This window comes from Lissotriton helveticus, chromosome 3_1 (genome assembly GCF_964261635.1).
Source record: "Lissotriton helveticus chromosome 3_1, aLisHel1.1, whole genome shotgun sequence".
Lineage (NCBI taxonomy): Eukaryota > Metazoa > Chordata > Amphibia > Caudata > Salamandridae > Lissotriton > Lissotriton helveticus.
Genome location: NC_136061.1, coordinates 1,930,733,086 through 1,930,756,348, shown reverse-complemented (window position 1 = coordinate 1,930,756,348; position 23,263 = coordinate 1,930,733,086). Strand labels below are relative to the sequence as shown.

General features: G+C 45.1%; 1 protein-coding gene across 1 annotated transcript in view; it reads right to left on the bottom strand.

The window, feature by feature from the left end:
* The window catches only part of EIF3J (eukaryotic translation initiation factor 3 subunit J), a 211,892-nt gene that overhangs the window by 130,825 nt on the left and 57,804 nt on the right, over positions 1 to 23,263 (bottom strand). Inside the window, exon 4 of the mRNA XM_078682965.1 lies at positions 15,508 to 15,599. Within this exon, the coding sequence (XP_078539091.1) occupies positions 15,508 to 15,599 (92 nt within the window). The remainder of the gene's footprint in view (positions 1 to 15,507; positions 15,600 to 23,263) is intronic.

Here is a 23,263-nt window from a genome sequence, read left to right as displayed (position 1 = left end):
GGTGGTCAGATTGCTTGCGATACGTTGGTGTGTACAATAAGGGGTTTGTAACCCATGCATTGCTTACCATTCAAAAAATGGTGGCTTTTTATTGGCCAAAAGGCCTAGTAGTCTCTCATTAACGCCATTTCTCTTTTTGCAACCTCCTCCGAGGACACCCCCTGTTACATGTGTTGTTACTCGGTAGGCTTCAATTACAGCCTCAGAGCACTATTTTCTTAAAATAGCATTGTCCTGCCTGCAGCTCTCCCTCTATGCTTATTTTTTTTCAGATGTATCCAGCGCGGCATGCCTTGGCAAGAATAATGGTACAAAAGGGGGTGGTGATGGACGGAGCTTCTGAATCACTCACTCACTCACACCCAGTCAAAAGATCTGGGTTTAATCCATCACCGTTCTTAAGCAAACTCCGCCACCCCAGTTCAGACATGGCTATATGTAAATTTATCTGACCCTGTGCCTCATGGGAACAGTCCAGCCCGAACTGCCAAGCCATGTCTTCCCTGGACCGGAAACAAGCATCCTGGGACCAGTTTCAGGCTAATCAGCCGTCTTCAGCCGGCTTGCTTGAAACCAGCGGCAAAGTGAGCAAGGGACTCACGTCTGAGCATACCCTGCCACACTTATGGCAGCCAAAAGCGGTACAAAAGGGGGTGGTGATGGACGGAGCATCTGAACCAATCAAACACTCACACCCAGTCAAAAGATCTGGGTTTAATCCATCACCGTTCTTAAGCCCACTCTGTCACCCCAGTTCAGACATGGCTATATGCAAATCAGTCTGACCCTGTGCCTCATGGGAACAGTCCAGCCCCATGCTCACTTTGCCACTGGATTCAAGCAAGCCGGGCTGAAGATGGCTGGAATGCCAGAAACCGGTCCTCGGAGGCTTGTTTCCGGTCCAGGGAAGACATGGCTTGGCAGTTCGGGCTGGACTGTTCCCATGAGGCACAGGGTCAGACTAATTTGCATAAAGCCATGTCTGAACTGGGGTGGCAGAGTGGGCTAAAGAACAGTGATGTATTAAACCCAGATCTTTTGACTGGGTGTGAGTGTTTGATTTATTCAGATGCTCCGTCCATCACCAACCCCTTTTGTACCGCTTTTGGCAAGAATAATGGCAGCCAATCGTTTGTTATTTGCTGGCTTAACGTGGCCGCATGCCTTACTTTTACTGTTTCTTTACAAAAAAAATGTTTTCACAATGGTGGCACACGCCCATTAGCTTTAAACCTCTTAAGCTAAAGTGCAGGTGCCGCAATTGCTTTAAAAGTAAACAAATTGAAAAAAAGTGCATTTTTCCCCCTATTTGTTTACTTTAAGCAGTTGCAGCACCTGCGCTTTAGCTTTAGATGTTCAAAGCTAAAGTGTGGGTGACTCCATTGTAACAAAAGTGAATAAATAGAAGGGACAAAAAGCATGCAGCTGCCATTTTTTTTTCTATTTGCTTACTTTAGTTACAATTGCAGCACCCGCACTTTAGCTTTCAACATCTAAGCTAAAGTCGGGTAATGCGATTGCTTAAAAAGTAAAGAAATAGAAAAACGTTTTTTTCCATTTCTTTAGTTTTGAAGCAATGGCAGCACTCACTTTAGTTTACAATGTTGTAAGCAACAGCGCAGGTGTTACAAAGGTCTCGCATATATAGCAGTTTGAGCTATTGACATTGTAAATGAGAAAGCCTTTAATTTATGTGTTTATAAAACCTGCACGCTGTATTTACGCACCATGTGCAGATTTTGTAAACAAATAAAAAGCATTATCATTTACAATGCCAATAGCTCAAAATTGCAAATGCGAGACCTATTGTATTGCAAATGCTGGTTATGTATGGCATAAGGTCTGTTATTCCCTACACAGTGATCCCAATTGCCCTTCCTACAAACCATTTAAATCCTTGGCGTCTTGTTTTTTCAAGTAAAAAAGATACTATGGTTGCAGATAAAGAAAAAAAGCGAAATTTGCTGTGGGAAATTAACACTAACAAGCAGTTAACGTTTTGTTGCTAAGACATTAGAATCAGTTTAATATAAAGTCAAATTAAGAATGCTGTAGCTCAGTGTGTAGTTACAGTGTGCACTTCTATCTTCTTTGTATTGGCCCAGAGTTTGCATAAACAAACAAGTTGCCATAATTCCTCCTGCTGATCACTGCTCATTTTAGAAAAAATAAGGTGGAAAAGTGAGTTGGTGTTTAAATGCTAGCTGTAGTTATGCTCTTAGACACACCTATCACCTTGGCTGCTGGCTCTGGCAGCAGGCATTATGACTTCACAACGCACATAGGGCAGCTTCCTCATTTCACCATTTCAGGTGACTAGAGACACTGAAAATTCAGTTGGATAAGGAAATTAAAGGTAGGGTTTTTATGCAGTGATGCAGGCTCCCACGTATTAATTTTTTTTAAACACACACGCAGAACCCTCCTGTAGGCATGCCTTCTGGGGAAAACACTGGTGAAAATAGCCCTTCCTATGCAGTCTAGTGTCCAGACCGGCATGCAGAACTGTAATGAAGTAAGTACACTGGTAGAGGTTTGAGAATAGTCTTGTTTATTTAGTATATTAAATTAGGTAAGCGGTAATACGTCCTACCCACATTACAACCCTGAGCAACTGCCGACAAAGGAATACAGACTCCTACTTCTAGGACACAGCACACAGGATGATGCTAGGCATTATAAAGGGAAGGCAGGTTCATTACAAGAACATACTTGGCTGTGTCCTAGCCATCTTGTTTTGTTTGGCCAACAAAGACCGGAGGACGTCCGGACAGGAGGGAAGCCCTCTCTGGCAATGCCCCATAAAGCATGGCTGTACCAAAGAAAAGACTATCCAGAAGATTGGCTGGAAAATAATTCATACTGACCTTACTAGTTGAATCCTAAGCTACCAGGTTTTCAGGTGTAGGGTTTCTAGTAAAATATATCTGATAACCCTGGATCAGTCTATGCCGCCTAACCACAGATCAACTGAAAGGAAGGCCAGAACACAGCCTAGCCCAGTTCGCCATCAAAGTATCAATATAAGCTTGATTCCTGGAGAATTTGAATCTTATGTTTTATGAAGGAGAGCTTGGTCTACTGTTACTGCATTGCCTTCGGGTACATTAGGAAACACTTGTTGTATGACGGACTAGTGACCAGGGCTCAAGGACCATAGAGACAATGTATGGGTCAGTGATCTAAATATGCTTCATGCAGTCCATGCGCAGCTTGAATCCGGTCATTTGCAGATTGAAAATTAACCCTAGTACACTGCTGTATAAGGGTTTTGAAGGTATCAGAGGTAGGGAGTGGAGCTCCAAGCCTGCATCTAATGGAGAAAGAACGAATAGTTTTCTTACCTGTCGGTGTAGTTTTGCAGCTTGAAGATCTTTCTGGATTCACTATGCTGTGCATTATTCCGCTGTCTTGTGGTTGGGTCGGATTCGTAGTCTTTTCTTTGTTTTTTTGTAGCCCAGGTGGGCGTCGGCGTCACACCCCCTTGGGTGTATTTCCGGTGACGTCGGCATGCTTCCTGCGGAAGCTCCCACTCTTGGGCGCCATCTTCGGGTTCTTTTTTTCCGTGTTTCTTTCGTTTCCGAAGTAATGGCAATGTTCTATGAAGGTGATATTTTACCGCTTTCGTACTTTTAAGTCCTTATATCTCCCTTTTTTTTTTTATCCACCTCCTCTCTCCAGCCTCATCTTTCTGGCGGAGGTGGGTGGGTTCGCTAGTGAATCCAGAAAGATCTTCAAGCTGCAAAACTACACCGACAGGTAAGAAAACGATTTGTTTTGCAGCGTGAATATTTCTGGATTCACTATGCTGTGCATAGATTTTGTAGCGGTTTCTCATTTCTGTGGCGGCTGGGTGGAAGATGAGCGTTGGGTATTGAATATGTGCTGTAGCACCTTCTGTCCAACTTGAGCTTCCTTGTTCATTTGTATATCCACACAGTAGTGCTTCGTGAACGTGTGCACCGAAGCCCATGTTGCCGCCAGGCATATGTCTTGTATGGGTGTGTTAGCCAGGAAGGCTATTGTAGCGCCCTTCTTCCTGGTGGAGTGGGCACGTGTCCCCTCTGCGAGCTCCTGTCCTGCACGCTTGTGGCAGAGTTGAATTGTCTGTGCGATCCATCGTGCATTGGTCTTTTTGGTTACTGATTTCCCCATGAAGCTGTTGGCGAATGACACAAAGAACTGTTTTGTTTTCCTGTGTCCCATCGTCCTTTCAATGTAGTGCATGACTGCCCTTCTGGCGTCCGGGGTGTGCAGAGCTCGCTCTGCGCTAGTTGTTGTTTTTTGGAAAAAACTCGGTATCTGTATAGACTGGTTCATGTGAAATTTGGATACCACCTTCGGCATGAAGTGTGGGTCAGTCCTCATCACAACTCTATCATTGTGTATTTGTATGTAGGGTTCTTGTAGCGTCAGCGCTTGAAGCTCGCTTACTCTGCGTAAGGACGTTATTGCAACCAGGAAGGCTGTTTTCATAGTTAGCATCTTTAGGGAGGCCTTGTGAAGTGGTTCAAAGGGCTCTTTCATGAGTTCCGTTAGGACTGTGTTCAAGTTCCATGCAGGTGGCGGCACCCGCTTGGGTGGTGCGATCCTTTTCGCTCCTTCTAGGAATCTCTTCACCACCTGTGATGTGAAGAAACTCCTGCCAGTTTCTCCCCTTGTGTAGGCGACTATCGCTGCCAAGTGAACTCTTAAAGAGGATGAGCTACGGTTCTTCTCCAGCAAGTGCGTCAGGTACCTTAGCACTGTGGAGTCCCTCTTCATTTTATTGTGAAGTCTTTCTTGTCTGCACCATATTGTGAATCTTTTCCATTTCGCAACGTAGCACTTCCGAGTGCTGGGCCTTCTTGCCTCCCGAAGGACCCTCAGGGTGCTTTCTGGCAGTCTCAAATGTGCGAACTCTATGTCCTCAGGAGCCACGCTACTAGGCTCAGGCTCTCTGGCTCTGGATGTAGCACCTCTCCGTTCTGCATGGAGAGTAGGTCTTTCCTCCTGCTGAATCTGTGGGATGCACACTGTGTCATCTCCATGATCTGCGAGTACCATGTCTGCCTCGCCACTGTGGTGCGACCAGTATCAGTGTCTTGTTGCTCGCTCTGCACTTGCTCAGCACTCTGTGCATCAGTGGTATCGGGGGAAAGGCGTAAGCAAATGTCCTTGACCAATCTATCCATAGGGCATTCCCCAATGACCCCTCCTCGGGCTGCCTGGATGCGAAGTTTTGGCATTTTGCATTCTGGCGTGTGGCAAACAGGTCCACCGATGGTGTCCCCCATCTGTCGAACAGGCACCTTGTCTCCTGAGCATTGAGCTCCCACTCGTGGGATGCCGATGTCTGCCTGCTGAGCCAATCTGCTTGTATGTTGTCCTTCCCTGGTAGGTGTATGGCTAGCAGGTCTATATTGAGAGGGATGGCCCATCTCCATATCTCCTGCGCCAGCGTTGAAAGTGGGGCTGACTGTGTGCCCCCCTGCTTGTTGATGTAGAACATCGCAGTGGTGTTGTCTGTTTGTATCAACACCTTGTGTTTGTACAGTCTTGTTTGAAAGGCTTTCAGTGCAAGGAAGATTGTCTTCAATTCTAGGTAATTGATGTGCTTTGCCGCATCTGTTGGCGTCCACAGTCCCCTCACCTTGAGCTCCTCCATGTGAGCGCCTCATCCCTTCAGGGATGCGTCTGTGGTGATGGTCACTGTTGGGGTTGGGGGCGTCAGAGGCTTTCCCCTTGTTATGTTCTCCATGGTCCACCATGCCATCTCCTTCTGCACTGCGTGCGTTACAACCACTAGATCCTCCCAACCGCCTGTAGCTTGTGACCATTGCTCCTGTAGCCATTCTTGAATGGGTCTCATGTGGAGTCGTACATTTGGTACCAGGTGGATGCATGATGCCATCATGCCCATGATCTTGCTCGCAGTCCTCACTGTCCGTGCTTGTCCCTTCCGGTAGAGGCGAGTTTCCTTCACCAGCGCCCTCGCCCTCTTCTCGCTGGGGAACACCTTGCCCTGTAAGGTGTTGATCTGTGCTCCCAGGAAGATCTTCACTTGTTCCGGCTCCATTGATGATTTCTTCCAATGGATGGAGAACCCCAGGCTTATGAGCGTGCTCGTCACTGTATGTGCGTGCTGCTTGCATTTCTGGTATGAGTTTGCTTTCACCAGCCAGTCGTCCATGTAAGGGTATACGTGTATTCCTTGCCTTCGTAGGTGCGCTGCGACTGCTGCGAGGCACTTTGTGAAAACTCTTGGTGCTGATTTTAGTCCGGAGGCCAGTGTCGTGAACTGGTAGTGGCTTTCTCCAATGGTGAACCTGAGCATGTGTTTGTGCTTTCTGTTCATTGGGATGTGCAGGTAGGCGTCTTTGAGGTCTATTGTGACCATGAAGTCCCCGATCTGCAATTGTGGGAGCACCTCTTGCAGGGAGGTCATTTTGAATTTTTGCGTTCTTATGAATTTGTTCGGGAACCGCAAGTCCAGAATGGGTCTCATTGTCTCGTCTACCTTTGGTACTAGGAAGTACGTTGAGTATATTCCTGTGTTTCTTTCCTTGAAGGGTACCCGTTCTATGGCCTGCTTCCGCAGGAGTTCCTTTACCTCCTCCACAAGACACTGCAGCGGCTTGTTTGCTAGTGTTTTTCTTTTTGGTTTTCTGCTTGTTGGCCTCCCCTCCAACTCTATGCAGTATCCGAATTGGATAATGTTGAGGATCCATTTGTCTGATGTGATTTCTCTCCATTCTCGGAGGTAAAATCTTAATCTTCCTCCCACTGGTGTCATGTGGTCGTAGGTGTCTAGTTTGTCTTGACCCCTCTGTACGTGCTGCCCCCTGGGATCTATTTTGTGGGCGGGCACACGGAGTTTTTTGAAGTCACTTAGAGGCGGGCTGCTGTCCCCCTCTTCTGTTCTGTCCACGTCCATTTCCTCTCCCACGAAAGGACTGGCCTCTTTGTTGGTACTGCCAGGACTGCTTCTGCTGCCCCTGTTGAGTCTGCGAGTCTGCCTGGTGCGCTTGTTGGAAAGCCTGGTGTGATGTACCTGGCTGGTTTCCACCTCTCCCGCCGGGCCTCCGTGACGGGGTGCCCTTTTTGTTGCCTCTGAACTGCAATGCTCCCATGGATCTTGCGGTTTCGTTATCTTTCTTTAGTTGACTGAGCTTTTCATCAACTGTTGTTCCGAAAAGCGTGTCGCCGTTGAACGGTGTGTTCAGGATGCTGTGTTGCACCTCCGGTTTGAAACCTGAGATCCTGAGCAAGGCGTGTCTCCTTTCCGTGACACCCATCATCATGACCCTGCTGGCGGTGTCTGCCCCATCTAGGGCCGTCTTATGGCAAGAATTTGCCGCGTTCTTCCCTTCTTCATCCAGTTTTTCGGCCTTCTGCCTGGCATCCTGGGGCAGGTCCTTCACCAACTGCCCCAGCTCCTCCATGATCTGGTGCATGTGCCTGTTTATCAGGGCGTTGGAATTAGCCATGCGCCAGTGGGTCACGGCATTCCGTTCGATCCTTCTGCCCACCAGATCCATCCTCTTGCTCTCCTTATTCGGTGGTGGACCCGAGGTAGTGGGTACGTTAGCCCTCTTCCTTGCTGTGGCCGTGATAATGGAGTCTGCGGAGACCGTGCCCTGAATGTAGGCTGGGTCCTTTGAGGAATGTTTGTACTTTTTCTCTGTTCTGGGAGTTACTGCCTTGCATGTTGCGGGTTCCCTGAATGCTTCCTTCCCCTGAGCCAAGACGCTGTCGAGCATTGGAAGGTACTGGCTCCTTGTTTGTGTTGGGAGCAATGTCTCTAGAAAGAAGTATGCTTTCTGCTTCTCTTCGTCGAGCTTGAGCTTGAATGCTGCTGCGGCAGATTTATCACAGAGTTGTAGGCCCCGATGTCGTCCGGAGGCGAGGGCCTCGAGGGGTATGTGTCGACCGCCTCCTCCGGGCTGTCGGTGTCGACATCTATGTAATCTACCTCCTGTAGGTCAGAGGGTGCCGACTCTGCGTCCGTCCTGCTGTCCTCTTCCTCCCCATAGTTGTAACTATCGTAGGGATTCTCGTACCCTTCTTGGTCGTCGACCACCTCGACGTCCTGGTCTTGTTCCTCGGCGACCTCGTCTTCCTCCTCGACCACCTCCACCACCGGTGGCTTGGTCTTGTGAGGGATCGTGAAGGCTTTCATCTTAGCGTTGAAATCTTTCTTCCGCTGCATGATGGTCTCCATCTCGGCCGCGTGTTCCGCGTCGGATGGATCAGCCGTTCTTTTCGGCGCTTGGTTCGGTGCCGAGCTTTTCGGTGTCGAAGTTTTCAACGTCGAACCGGATTTTGGCTCTCTGGTCGTCGTCGTTAGTTTAGAGTCTTTCTCCCTCGGCGTCGATCGATCCTTTTCGGGGACGATTTTCGACGTTTTCTGCTGATCAGCAGCTCTCGGCACCGGGGACTCCTTCTCGGAGGATCCGCTGGGCCTGTGAGTAGTCGCGGACGCCGCCTTTTTTGGCGTCGGCGCTTTCGGGGTCTTGCCCTCGATTTTTCGAGACTCAGAGTCTCTCGGGTTCTTGGGGCCTAAGAGTCTCCTACCTTATCAGAAGTCTTCGTGTAATCGGTCTCTACGACCGTGTAGCTGTCGTCTTCGGCGGCAGCGTTGTCTTCTTCCTCGGAGGACATCCCCAGCTCGTAGAGGGATGGAGTCGGGGCCTTCCCTTGCAGGGTGGCGTGCGCTACCCTCTGTCTCTCTCTCACACGAAGGGTCTTCGGGGCGAAGGCGGAGCAGGCGTTGCAGTCCCCGCTTTCGTGGTCCACCGGTAGGCAAAGGTTGCAAACCGGGTGCTGGTCCTTCTGCGTGTACTTGTGGTGGCAGTTACGGCAGAACTTGAACGGTGCGTTGTCCATCATCGAGCGTCCAGGGGCTCCCTGGTCGCGTGTTCGTCGACGGTCGTCGAGGATCTCGATGAAAAACGCCTTCTCCTTGCTGATTGTTCGTCGATTAAGTCCCCTGGAGTCTTCAGATGACTTCTCCTTGTGTTTTCTGTCTTTTCCTTTCTTCTTTCTCCAAAAATGGCTGGAGCCCAAACGGGAACGATCCAGACCCGACCGCGGAAAAAAAGAATCTGAAGATGGCACCCAAGAGTGGGAGCTTCCGCAGGAAGCATGCCGACATCACCGGAAATACACCCAAGGGGGTGTGACGCCGACGCCCACCTGGGCTACAAAAAAACAAAGAAAAGACTACGAATCCGACCCAACCACAAGACCGCGGAATAATGCACAGCATAGTAAATCCAGAAAGATTTACGCTGCAAAACTGATGTCCGTGCACAGAGATGGCTCATATGTAGCTTTACCGCATCCAAGACGTCATGAAGTCACTGTAGGCCAGCAATGCACCACCTATCAACACACAGGACAATGCTGGAAAATATTTCCTGATTCAGTCTGGCGCCTTGGATTAACCTAAACCAGAGGAATCTGCGTTTAGATAAGTTTGCACACAAAAACCCCAGCTTGATCTACTCCTCACGAAATCTTAAGAGGGAAATCTAACCTCAACTGTGGCCTATCTCTACGACAGGAACACATTAAAACTGACTATATGAAATCAAGGTGGTCTTCTTATAGGCCCTGGTTTGGCCTATTCTAGTCTCGGGTAAATATGCACAGCCACAAAAGTAAGGTACTGCTTTATTGAGAAAAGTGTGGGATCGCTGGGTAGCAGGAATTTTCTGGATACCTGCAGATTCTGAACCTTGGAATGCATGATTTAGCAAATGTTTGACGTCTACTACTGTGTAAGTAAACTTAGTGGCATCCATGCCAGGCACATCCCCCTGGATTCACCTCTCTTTTTACGTTTCAATAATGCAGTGTTCATAGGGTTCCCTAGTTGTTGGCAGACCCGAGTCCAAATAGTGCAACCATTCCCTGTGGCAAGTGAGAGAAAATGGGATTAATCCCCTCTGCCAGCTCAGATGGCAATACTACACCCAAAAGAATCAAAATTTCCTCTAGCTTGCCATGGGCATGCTCTAGGCTCCTGGGGCCAGAAAGGAGGTTGTAGCTTTAGGGGTCAGACTGATAACCGGACGGGCTATCCATTTTTTATTTTTGGGAGATCTCAGCGAGCTTTCTGCCTCCCCAACCTAGACTGGAGGGTGAATATTCCAATATTCCCCCCAGGGCAGCAGAAACACATGTAACTTGTGGAGTCCCCCAAGGCTTCTTCCTATTACCACATCAGTTCAATGTGTGTATTAGACCATTAATAAAAGAGCTGACTTTAAGAGAATGCAGTTTGTAAAATTATGTAGGGGATTCGCTATTACTCAAATTATGTGGCTGTACAGCTGTCAAGGTGAAGTATCAGAACATCATGAAGTTTATATGGAGCTGATGGGTATCAATCAAAAATCAATTCAGTAAAAAAAGAGAAAGTGATCTTAAACAGAATAAACCAGTGGGACAATTATTGCCCGTCAGAGATGGGAAATCGATAGACACCTAAAAAAGAAAAAAGCTTCAGAGTACTCGTAGACAGTCCGCTGACAAAGACATATCAGATAAGAATGGCGATTTCCAAATGTATTTATCTATAAAAGCTATTAGGAAATTAGTAATCCCTCATGCCATTAGAAGCCTTAAAAAAATATTGAAAGAAATCACAATTAGACTGGACTACGCCAATTCCATCTACACAGCACTGCTCAATAAGGCTACAAGTGATCCAAAATGAAGCTGCTCGGCTCATACACCATCTGCTCTGAAACTCCCTCTGAAGCAACTGCATTGACTGCCTGTAAAATAGGATTGTATTTAAACCTGCTGCACCACATTTAAGGCCATTAAAGAAACAGTCCACCTTCCCAAGTATTCTGAAGGTCTGAAGAGGAAATATATTCTCACAACAACACTTCAACCCTCTGGACAAACTACCTAGCCACTCTTAAGATGCTCAAGGAAAGGAATGGCTGACTGGAGTTTTCTGTTCAGGCACCCAAATTGTGGAACACCTTCCTGGATGATCTATGATTGGAAACCGAGTGAGTACCTCCCTCTCTAGAAAAACTACTCTGCGGATCATTTATCAGATTAGCTATCTTTAAAACGTTTAGCACCAAGGATCATGTGCTTAACCAAGAATAATTAAGAAAGTAACAGACTGCTGATGCTTAGAGTAAGGGGATATGGCCAGACAGATCCCGGGCCCCAGCCACATCCATGCCTGTAGTAGGCTTTCTGCCCCTCCTCCCTGGAACATGCGATTTTCCCAGCTGAAAAAACGACATCACTGAAGTCTTGTGATTAAACGGAGGCTTCTAAGTTATAGCCCACATAACTAAAGTCAGACACTGCACTATTTCTTAAATTTTGTTGCAGGTTTGCTGAACAAATTTAAACCAATTGAGCAACAGTTGTGATCCTCTGATACAAACAGATGTGTGTAGTTTGGCATTTACCTTGGTCACACCTAGCCTGGTACTTGCAACAAAGTCATTTTGCATTTGCAAAACCATGCTTTTCTATTTACTTAACTGATCGGCATTCAGTTGCAATGCATTATCTTCATACGTGTGAAGAGAAATCATGTGCTGTACTCCGCTACCAGAGAGCGTTGTTCTGAGTGCGGGCAATGACAAAAGGACTTCCAAGATGGACATACATTCCAAGAGCACCCGTTCAGAGCCAAAGAACAATGGCAAATACAACATCTGAAAGAAGCCATCCATGCCTAAACTTGAGTGCTGGAGGCAGAAAAGAAGGGTGAGGTGAATACTTTAAAAACAGAATTTGCAGCAGAAAACACCAATCAGAATTGACTTCGACCTTAACAAAGGCTGTGGAGTAAGCAGAATGGAGGCAATAAATTAAGAGGGGATAAAGTAAAAAAGTAAAGTCCACATTTGTAAAGCGCACAATCACCCGTAAGGGTCTCTAGGCGCTGGGGGGCCGTCGGGGAGATTAAGCGAGCTATTGCCCAGAGTCACATGGTGCTGGGCTAACCTGCCGCCGGAGCCGGGGATCGAACCGTGATCCCCAGATTCCAGCGTCAGTCGCCCTGGCCGCGGCGCCACACCTCTAAATGCAGTTGCAGGAAACTAAGGAGTACCCCCGGATCTCAACTGTCCGGGCTGAACACGAACTTCAAGCACAACTATAGTGACCCTAGGCTCCAGATGAAACAAAGGACCAGAGTAAGTTTTGTCCTTGCCCGACTTGATTCTCCACTGAGAAAAAGGCGCGATACTCTTATCTTACGTGGAGCACCGAAGGGATCAGCTTTCAATCACACCTTCTATTGAAAAAACTAGTACTACTGTTCTAAGTATTTTAGCAAACACTTCAAAGATGAGAACGATTCTGCTTATGATCAGAAGCTGCCACATTAAACTGTGTGTAATTGCCTAGGTGGATTTCATAGCTAGTTTCTTCATCTGTAAATCAGAAATTTGGATACCTTCCGGAACAGCTAGTTGAAATTGGTAGCACATTTAATTGCAAGTGTGAAAATCTTTAGTTAGTAAAAACCATAACAATTTTACAATAAAACACTTATTAACATGACAAAGATGGCACCAATGTGGACACCAATGTGCCATGGCGAAGAAAGTTATACAGTGAACGAGGAGGACATGTTTACGTTCTGTGTTTAAGGGTATAAAAGTCCAGCAAAATACCAGATCTCTGGACAGTGAGTAAATAAAAGTGCAGATGCGGATACCCAGAAGGGGTGAGGGGGTTTCGGGTGGTCACAGGATCACACTATAAAGTTGTGCGTTATCAGTTTTTGAGCAAAGGTAGCAGGGTTGACATATTTGCCGCACCTCAACAGGGTTCGCGTGTCGGTGTGGGAGAAGCACAGTGACTATTCCACCCGGCATTAGTGGATATCCTTCTTTAGATCAACTGGACAGAAGGTGGAGCCATGATTCTTTCTTGTACTTACACAAGCTGCAGACCCCCTCCTTTCCTGATGGAGCCCATTGGTTGAAATCGGCCACTGGTAGTAAAAAAAATGTTTGAGGACCCGTCTGTTCATATCTTCTGAGAGGTATGGTTGTGACTTCCCGGTAAGTAAGAATCATTCAGGGGGATAAGATAGTTGAGGACTTTAAGGAGGGGGTATCCAGCAGATGTGAGGTTAGTTTCAGTTGCCTGTTGATGACCCTTTTCCAGGCTGTGTGAGGGATAACGTATGAGTTTAGTGGAGTGCCTTCGATTTGTACAGAGGTTATAGATTTTTGGATTTGTCGGTGCCATGGATACAGATGGCTCTCAAATGCCTTTTAGGTGTGCTTTAAGAGTATTTTCTGGTGCTTTTAGGGCATTTATGTAAAGGTTCAGGGTGTCAGCTACGCAGGTGAGTGATTGTCTTGGAAGGTCCAATTCCAACCGTAGTCTGGTCCTTCGTATGTATCTGGGCAGTTAAAATACTCACCTATAGGCCGTGCTTTGAGCATGGTCTAGGCTTGCGGCACAAGCCTCTGGGAAGGCCTGTTGCCCATTTTGTAGCGTTGGGAGAAGAGTGCCTTTCATGACTTAGTATAGGAACGACCGATAAGTTTTTTAGGATCTAATTGAGACAGGTCAGGGTCTGTGTAATGGCTCTGGTTTTCTTTTTCAGGGCGGCCAGATGGGTCGCTTGTCTGGAGGTCTTGTTGAAGCATACCCGCAGGTAGTGGTACATAGTCGTTGTTTTAATAATCACAGCTCCCATGCACCAACTTCGAAGTTTCTTTTTTCTACGGTGGCCAAAGATCAAGACTTTGGTCTTTCCTGGTTGATCGTAAAAGAGTTGGCTTAATTACAATTTCAGGCCAAATCCACACAGAGGGTAAGAGGTAACCTACTCTTTCTCCTTCACCCACAAAAGACTATGTCCTGGATGTGTTAGGACTGCAAAGTATCTCACACGTGGAGCGTAAATGCAGAAAGCTCAATAACAAAAGAGGTAACACCTTGATAGAAATTTTAGTCTAACAAAAGGAGGATCAAATAATCAGTAAAGGATTTTGTCAGTTGATCAAAATGGAGAATAAAGGTGTGTGAAAACTAAACACTAGCTGAGAGACAGGAAAATCTAAACGTGTGAAAGATCTAGGGTTTCTCTATGAAAATTAAAAGACTGAGCCCAATAATAATCATTGCATAATTTGTACATACTTTTGAACGAAGATTCCAAGTATGGCGTAAGTAGAATACTGCAGGTGAATAAAAAGCAACAATATGCTGCAAGAAATAAAGAAGTGGGAATCCAACTAACAAAACATGGAAAAGTTACTCACTTGTAACCCCAGGTCATCACAGTACTCACTTTATCAATACTAAATACATCGAAGTGTGAATTCTAGACAGGAAGCAGGGGAGGGACAAGAGGAATCCAACACTGAGCACCCCTAAAAGAGCAATACATTTTCCTCCTAGGGTTCATCTCCAGCAAACCAGAGGCTACAGAGCAAAACATGTTCTTCTAGGCTTGGAGTTCAGAATTAACAGTGAGTGTAGCCGATTCCTAACATACACAATAATTCATGTCTAGGCAAGAGACCCAAGTTCAGAATTGCATATTCTCAAAATGATCCCTTTATTATACTAAGGTATGCCCAGGTCAAATCTGACCCAAAATGTGTGCCTCAGCAAATTTCCTCTATCTAAATAAGTATGCCCAAAGCAAACACTGCAATTCTGCAAGAGGCATGTGCCGGAACAATTTTTTTGCTCAATGTGAGGTTTCCTCCAAACACTTCCATGATTCAGAATAAGCATTCGGACAAGTTCACCATTTTGGATTTTAAAAAAACAGACATCTGATGCCTGGCTAGACAAAGCACTCGGAGGTAGAATGTCAGTTAGAAACTAGGCATTGCCTGTCAGATTGTCAAGAATAGGCATATAATGTTCAAAGATTTTGAAGTATCCTATAGGCTTCAGCTGGACCATTCCCATGGTGACCAAGGGACAGGCAGATAACGAGTCATATCAAACCAATCCACGTGAACATGCATTATAATAAGAGGTTGACTTACCAAAGATGTTGAGATTTTATTGTATTACAGCTAGTGTTCTCCATTCTACGGAGTTAAAATCAATCAACACAGGGAGACTCAAACTATTTCTATATATTCACTTCCTTTAATATGCTGGATAATTTTAGCATTGCTTTTGCACAGAAAAGAAATGTTACATATTTCTTTTCATTCCATTGCAGACTTTTATTCAAGTAAGCTGTACTATTTTACATGGACCCTACTTAATTTGTTTTAATTATGCATTGTATCTACTGAAGTGTTCCTAGTGGCAAGAAAGTCAGTCTACCATCTCAGCCAACACTGCAGTACTATTAGCCTGGTCAGAACAGTTATTCATTTATTTTTCTCCAAGGTCTCAATTGATAAGACTAGGACAGGAGAAACATTAACATGGAGTATGCAGGGCAGCCTAAACAGCATGTGTATGGACTGTCTTAAATGATCAGACTAAAATCTTTTACGTGAATTATATTCTAAATACAACCTCAAAACATAGTATTAAACTTACTTGCTTTTGAATTTCCTCTTGTTTTTTTTTTAATTTCAATTCTTTTTCTTTTATTTTGTCTTGTAATTTTTTCTTTTCTGAAACTTTTGTGTCTGAAAGGAAAACAAGGTTTTGTTATTATAACAAATAGTGAATTAGTTCTTACAAGCCAAGCAGAATTTGTTGAAGGATGCTAACTTCAGAACCTCAGATATGAAAAAGGCACAGGACAATGTAAGGTTGAAAAGAGGAAATGTTCTGCTACTTGCAGTTCAGGATATCAATCACTAAACCTCAGGATGGAAATTCAAACCTGTCAAAGAGGTCTCAGGATGTTTATGATAAGCTCCCATTGAAACAGTACGTTAGTGGTATATGGAAACCGGATCCGTAACCCAATTTCAAAAACATAATTCAACAAGCATTTACAATGCAACGGTCTCGGCATTGCAAAAGTTAGAGCTATTAGCATTGTAAATGAACGCGAGTTTAAGGTCTTGACATTGTAAATGACAAGGTCTTTTATTTATGTTTTAAAAACAAAAACATAAATAAAAGTCATTGTCATTTACAATGCCAATAGCTCAAAGTCGCGTAATGTGTATGGCTAACTACAGTAGCCTCCTGACGAGTGCCCTTTCACTTAATTTTTTACAAATGAAAGCCCTGGCACTTTTTTTATACAAATTAAGCACGGGTGGTGTCCGTGTGTGCACGGGAGTGGTGGTGTCCGTGTGTGCACGGGAGTGGTGGTGTCCGTGTGTGCACGGGAGTGGTGGTGTCCGTGTGTGCACGGGAGTGGTGGTGTCCGTGTGTGCACGGGAGTGGTGGTGTCCGTATGGGAGTGGTGGTGTCAGTGTGTGCATGGGAGTGGTGGTGTCCGTGTGTGCATGGGAGTGGTGGTGTCCGTGTGTGCATGAATATGCATTAAATTGTCAATGAAGACTGACAGTTGGTTTACATATCTGTTTTGTGTTCTTGTTTTATGTAAAGTGTTGAACATTACTCGTGTTAAGCGCTTTTCACCCAATTATCACTCTTTTGAGGAGACAATTTCTTTTACTGTGTTAAGATTGCTTTTACTCTCTACTTAAAAAAAAATAAATATGGATTACATTTTCACTGCCTCAAAATATATCTGGATCCCTGGTGACTGTGCTTTGCTTGCTTGGTTGGTTCAGTCATGTCTGCTACAAGTAGGTTCTTTGTTGTAGGTTCGGACTGGGAGTTTAGTGCAGCCATGGAAGATATTTTAAAATGCTCCATATTGGGTACTATAAGAATATCTAGGTACTAAATACAAAAAGAATGGGTACTCTTATTCAAAGATATATATATTTTTTTTAAACGGGCCAAACATGAATGTATTGATCGATAGGCTAATCTATCATCCTGGGGTGTCCAGCGTTTGTATGTGGGCCAGATCCACTTCAGAGTTGCAGTGTAACCACTGACTAAGTAAATGATTTCCTTTTAGAATCATTGCATGAACGTTTAAACCTCCAAGACCTAGGATAGGTGCTCCACCGTAGGGTTTGCAGGGATTTCTGAAGCTACTTATCCCACTTTAACATCACGTCTGACCGTGTCGGCTGTTGGAATGTATTTTTAATCTGCACAGTCAGTTGTCTGTTTTCACTTTTATTTACATTGTTTCTTATGCTTTCTTTAAAAACGCCTGCCTGAGTCGACTAACACATGGAGCGTGTTATCAGCGCCGCGCGCCTCTCTGCAGACTCCCCCTGCATTCCACAGAGGCGCGCGACGCGATCCGGCCTGCCATCCATGCCGTGGAGACAAGACCTGGCCGCGCGCACAACGTTATCCTATGGAAAAACGCTGCACGCGGCCAGGTCTTGTCTCCCTTCGGCGTCTCAGACTGCTGAGACGCCGACAATAGTTCTCGGCTAGAACGCGCTTTCAGCGCGTTATAGCCGAGCCCTAAAAAGTAGGTTTTTTGCCTGCGACTGGGGTATTGCGGACTAATCCACCAGCGTAAAGGGAATAGGAGTGAAATCCCACCAGGAAACTACCCAATGCACTGCCAAACTCCCAGAGTAGGTTGATCCAATGTTAATCAACAGGAAAGTGATGATTTAGAGTAATATATACTTTTTATCATCATAGTTATGATGATAGTTGCACTACTATTACAATTGCATTCCTGCACTTGGATGCACCCGGGATTCTCTTTTCTTTACGTGTGGTTAACTTCTGGTCCTTTGTCTATTTTTTACCTCTTTCTGCATGCAACACGCTTCCTATTGAATCTCACTTATGCAGAATATCTTCCTCCCGAGTATGGCGGTAAAAGTCCTTAGAAACAGCCTTTTTAATCAGACGTTTGTTCTATTGTGGAGGCACAATATGGGGCACACATTTTTTTTTTTACTTTTACCTGAAATTCACAGACAGTTAGTTGACCTTCAGTCACATTGACGTGATTAACATTACTGGCATTATGGCACGCACATTTTTTTTTACCATTATCCTAAACTCATAGTCGCCGCGTTAGTTTACCTTTGGTCACGTTTCCTTTATTAACATCACTGGTATTTTGCTAAGCATGGCCATCACATTTTTCGGTTGGCACATAATTCCATTTTACCATTCCCTAGTCACCAATTTACTTCACATAAAAACACGGGCCACTATTTTTATTCCTGTGTCCGCTCTGCGGGGTACAGCTTTCACCTCACTTTATAGCATGATAACATAGTTTCATTACCTTTCACCGAGTCATCCTTTCCTACATTTTGTCCCAGGTTGGTACGCACCGCACACTAACAAATCTCAGATTTACACCTCGGCAATTTTTTACTTCGTTTTTTTACCTCTGTTTTTTACTTGCTGGGATTCCTGCTTCATTTTTTACAGATCTATTTTTGACTAATGAAGGGTTCCCCGGAATGCTTTGGGTCCGGACATCATGACTCATTCATTTCTATGATGATGCTACACTCCGAAGGAATCTAGACTTGATCATAACTATGATGCTGATAAAAAGCATATACAACTCTAAATCATCACTTTCCAGTTGATTAATATTGGATGAACCTCCTCTGAGAGTTTGGCAGTGCCATTGGGGGACGTTTCCCGGTGAGATACCGCTTTTCACTTCAAGCTCCGACTGAAAATATCACTTGAGAGTTGAGGGGCTGAGTAATAGCACAGTGGGGTAACAAAGACCTGGGACTGAGGTCCTCGCTAGAAAGAGCTAACTCAGCAATTCTCAAACAGGATTCCGATCTACCATAGTTACTTGCTTCAGGTGGATGTATGTAACCCATTGCTGGTAAAGCAAAAAGCAAGGATATCAATGTACATCAGAACATAAAGGTCCATATGTCCCAAACCACAGGGAGCTTTATAATGGATAGACGCAACTCAAGAATGATGCAGGAGAAAAAACATTTTCTTTGTTAAAAAAAAAATAATAATAAATCATGCATCCAAGTGCCTCAGAATACAATATGCAAAAAGAACAATTGATTGACAGAATGCAGAGCAATGTCACACATTCACCCTAGTACAGAGATCTGGGCCTAAATTCATCGTTTTTTTGCTCACCATGCCATTCCAGTTTGGACTCCGCCATATGCAAATCAGTCTGGACTCTGCGCCCAATGGGAACAGTCCAGCCGAACTGCCAGGCCAGGTCCTCCCTGGACTGGAAACAAGCATCCTAGGACTGGTTTCGGGCTTTCAGCCCTCATCAGCCAGGATAGCTTGACTCCAGTAGCATGGAGAGTCTGGGCATACCCGTCCCACTCTAGGAGACAAATTCAAAAACAATTGATGGACAGAATGCAGAACAATGTCATACATTCACCCCAGTACAGAGATATGGGCCTAAATCCATCGTTTTTTGCTCACCATGCCATTCCAGTTTAGACCCAGCCATATGCAAATCAGTCTTAACCCTGCGCCCAGTATACAATATAGCAACCGGGCTAGTTCATCCACGCACCCTTCAACAGTTGCTAGTCACCGGATGTCTAAACAGGACAGGTCACCTTCTGCACCCCCACACCCTTCTCATAAAACTAGTCCTTTATCCGTTGAGCCTCCTGGGCAAGGGACACCTACTTATTCATACTCCTTGAAATATCTGAGGCTGTAACATTGTCAACCACAATATCCTACTAAGCACTCAGTGACAGAATGGGAGATAAAAAGAAAGGCTCTAGGGTGATTCTATAATAGCAACCAGTTTAAAAAAAAAAACCTCAACATAAATTGGACTCTAGCAGATCTAACCGCCACTTACTAAGTACTAAAGGGAGGTATTCAATCCCCTACTCTCTTCAATCTGTACATGAAACCTATGACCACAATCCTCACACAGTCAAACACTTCCTACTATATCCATGTGGATGATACACAGCCAAACCAAATCTTACATGACATTCAATTGTGGCTATCTTGCTGGTATCTGATGCTAAATTAACTCAAGATTGAATTACTCAGCAACCAAGATAGCCGCGTAGGCTCCCGGCTCAGCCGACCTCTGACTTCCGCCGGAATATCCTGTCATTTATCCTGTCCTTGCGCCCAGCCACCGTGTGTAGGAACCTGCCGTGAGATTTATGGTGCTATCCCGAGATCTCTACCTGTTCAGCTGACGAAGATATGTCGAGTGGAAGTTTGCGGCCTAGATCTGCCCAGAAGCCGGGTCTCGAGTACTGGCCCATCCGGGTTTCAGTTAAACAACATCGGCTGTGGTGGTGTGATTGGGTCCGGTCTACCGGAGTGGAAGAAATTTTTCTTCGTTTTTTTCGGATTGATGTGGAGGACGTTTGGCTGCCTTGGTGAAAGTCGGAGGAGGGGTGACAACCAAACGGTTGCAGCTGTGGATGGGGGTCCTGCCCGGTGAGCCGGTAAAGGGCCCGCTGGTGTTTGCTGGGTCGGGATCTCCACCTGCGGTGGCGGACCTAGGATATCATCGGAACAACTGATAAGTCTCCCTCTGCAGTTGACCGTTCCCTACTCGCTTGTCCCCCTCCGAGAGATCGAGCTCGCTAGGGGAAGCAATCATGACCGTCACCGATCAAAGAGTGGTGGAACGGACCGAGAGCGACCCGTCGCTACGAACTGTATTGGCAGCCATTGGGTCAATTCATGTGTACGTCGAAGGCCGCTTTCAGACAATGGTGGCACGTTTGTCTGAAATGGTACGAATTGGACCGGACCCTACTCCACTACAAGAAACGGTGACGACCGAGATACCCAAGATGGCCACTCTGATGGAGGAAGTAGACCCCGTACTCTGAGGTGTCGGAGCCTTTGACCTGTGTTTTGGACGATGAGAACAAGCTCGATGCCACCAATGGATTGTTAAGCCTACGATTGTTGCCGACTATGGTAGGACTAATTGATGTTCCCACTCCACAGACTTTTGATGAGAACTGTTATCGGAATGAAACTGTTGTTTTTGCATTTGTCACCCCCTATACATCGGAGCCGCTAAGATGGCGGACGAATCAACGCTGGGAGTTCATAACGGGGAAGAGAGTCTCTGGACCAGACGGTGTTCACGGCACTTTCGTTCTTCTGCTTTGTCTTGCATTGAGTTCTATTACATTTTCTTCGTACTCGGACTGTCCTGTGGAAGAGGTGGTTTGTCCAGAGGGGACTCATGCGTCTGATCGGAAGGGGCAAGGATGAGATTGAAAGACTGGGTTTGATTTATGTATGATGGACACGGGATCTGCTAAAATTATGCTTTAGGAAGGCTGGGCGGTGTTTGAAGTTTCCCTTGTAGAGACACATATTTGTTGTCCGATAGATTTCTTGACTTCAATCTGGGGATTCTTGGTTCTGGCCGGGGGGAGGGTGGGGGGTGGGGGGGGGGGGGGGGGGGGGGAGGGGGAGTAGGGGCGACCGGGAGCCCGTACGAATATGCCCTCCTCCACTTCTCTACTTTGGTAGATTTCTTCTTTTAGAACCTAGTTAGTTGGGGCGACAGGCACGCTGCTACTGGGGGTTAGGCGATAGCCGTTTGCAGGGGTACAGGGTGGGGGGGATGGGTTTATTGTTTTCTTTTTGTTATCGCACATATGTTTTGTTTTTTCTCTCCTTTTTTCAATTTTTTTCTTAGTCTTTTGTTTACTCGTAATATTGGCTAAATATCCTGACTGAGTCCTAACTTCTAGTGTCAGGTTGCCATGATTCTCCTTCTGTTTTGATTTATGGGTGGGAGGGTTTTGAGGATCCGCATCTAAACTGTTTAGCGATTATACGGATGCAAATTTTATTTTGTGCTTAATAGTGCAGGCCTCTTGAAAATTTTACTGCTCTACGTCTATCCTGTTTTTGTACCAATTCACCCTGTTATCATTGGATGTATATATGGCACCGGATATGTCTGTTTATTTTTTTGCTTTAAAACAATAAAAAGATTTATAAAAAAAATAAAATAGATTTAATTCCTCATTTCCCCCCGAACTCCAGTGCAATCCAGGTCTAAGACAAGTGGGCCTCTAAATATGTTAACCTGCGAACCTAAAAAAATTGAATGCTGCAGTTCAAGATCAAATAGCACCTGAATTATCAAATACACAGAAAAGCCACAACAAAGTCCCCAGCACCTAAGTATTGCCAAGAATTTTAAAACTATTATACCAAATTCAGACTTTGAACTTTTAGTACAATCATTGGCATTGCAAGACTACTAGAGAAATGCTCTTCTCACTGGTATACGAAAGGCACACTTTGCTTCATTGAAGGCAGTGCTCTGTGCTGCAGGAAGACTTCATGAGTTATAATCACATAACCCAGTTGTCTTCAATCTTAACTGGCTCCCAGTCAAAGCCAGAAGCATCTTAAAAGTATTTTGCATAACTCACAAAGCCTAGTTGTGGCACACCCAAATTACTGGTCTCAAAAACGAATCCTGTCAGGGTAGCCACACTGAGCTGTGCTAAATCACGCTTATAATCACCCAGGTTCAAGAAACAAAAGAATAATTTAAAAAAAATCTTACAAGGCTTCTCAGGGAGGGCATCTAGAACATGCAACACTATCCCCATCACCCCTACAGAGATTAGCACGAACGCCTCCTTACAGTAACAAAAAGACCCAAAAACCATACTGATCCAGAATTACCTTATTAACTAACCTCTTGTTAATTAATGACCATTTACATAGCCTATAGTTTATGGACCCCTCTATTTTGTTGCAGACTATAATCTCACTTTTAGAAGCAGTTTTCCTATTCAGTCATTAACTTGATTAAGGACACCAAACTGTGTCAAAACAATCCTACAGTCTAGTGTGGGCAATAAAAAAAAAAACTACAAAATGAATAATCTATTTTATCAGTAGGGATTTTCACATCTGGAATCATTCCATTTTATATTGCAATAACCAAGTAGTATTTCCTCTCAGTATATACGCAGTCACATTCAGCGCCATTATGTCATTACAAGCTGCATCGTACACCTCCCACAAGCAACAAAATATACAATGCCTCAAACCTAGTAGCCAATGGCAACCAAAGCCTTGTTCTACCTGGAGAACCACCCTTCGTACTTCAGTTAACATAAAATGAAACTAACCACTTATACACTTACTAATGTCTGCTGCTCAAAAGCTGTCCATCGAGTCGGTTTAGCTTGTAACCTTTCCATGGGATTTCTCTTCACATACGATCCATTAAAAAAATTTTTAAAACCCCCACCAAAGAATCGTTTCACTAAAGAAACTCGAGACAATAGCCCCTTCCCAATATCCAAAGGGAAAGAAAACGAGCAATGGCATAGCCAATAGGTCTCGC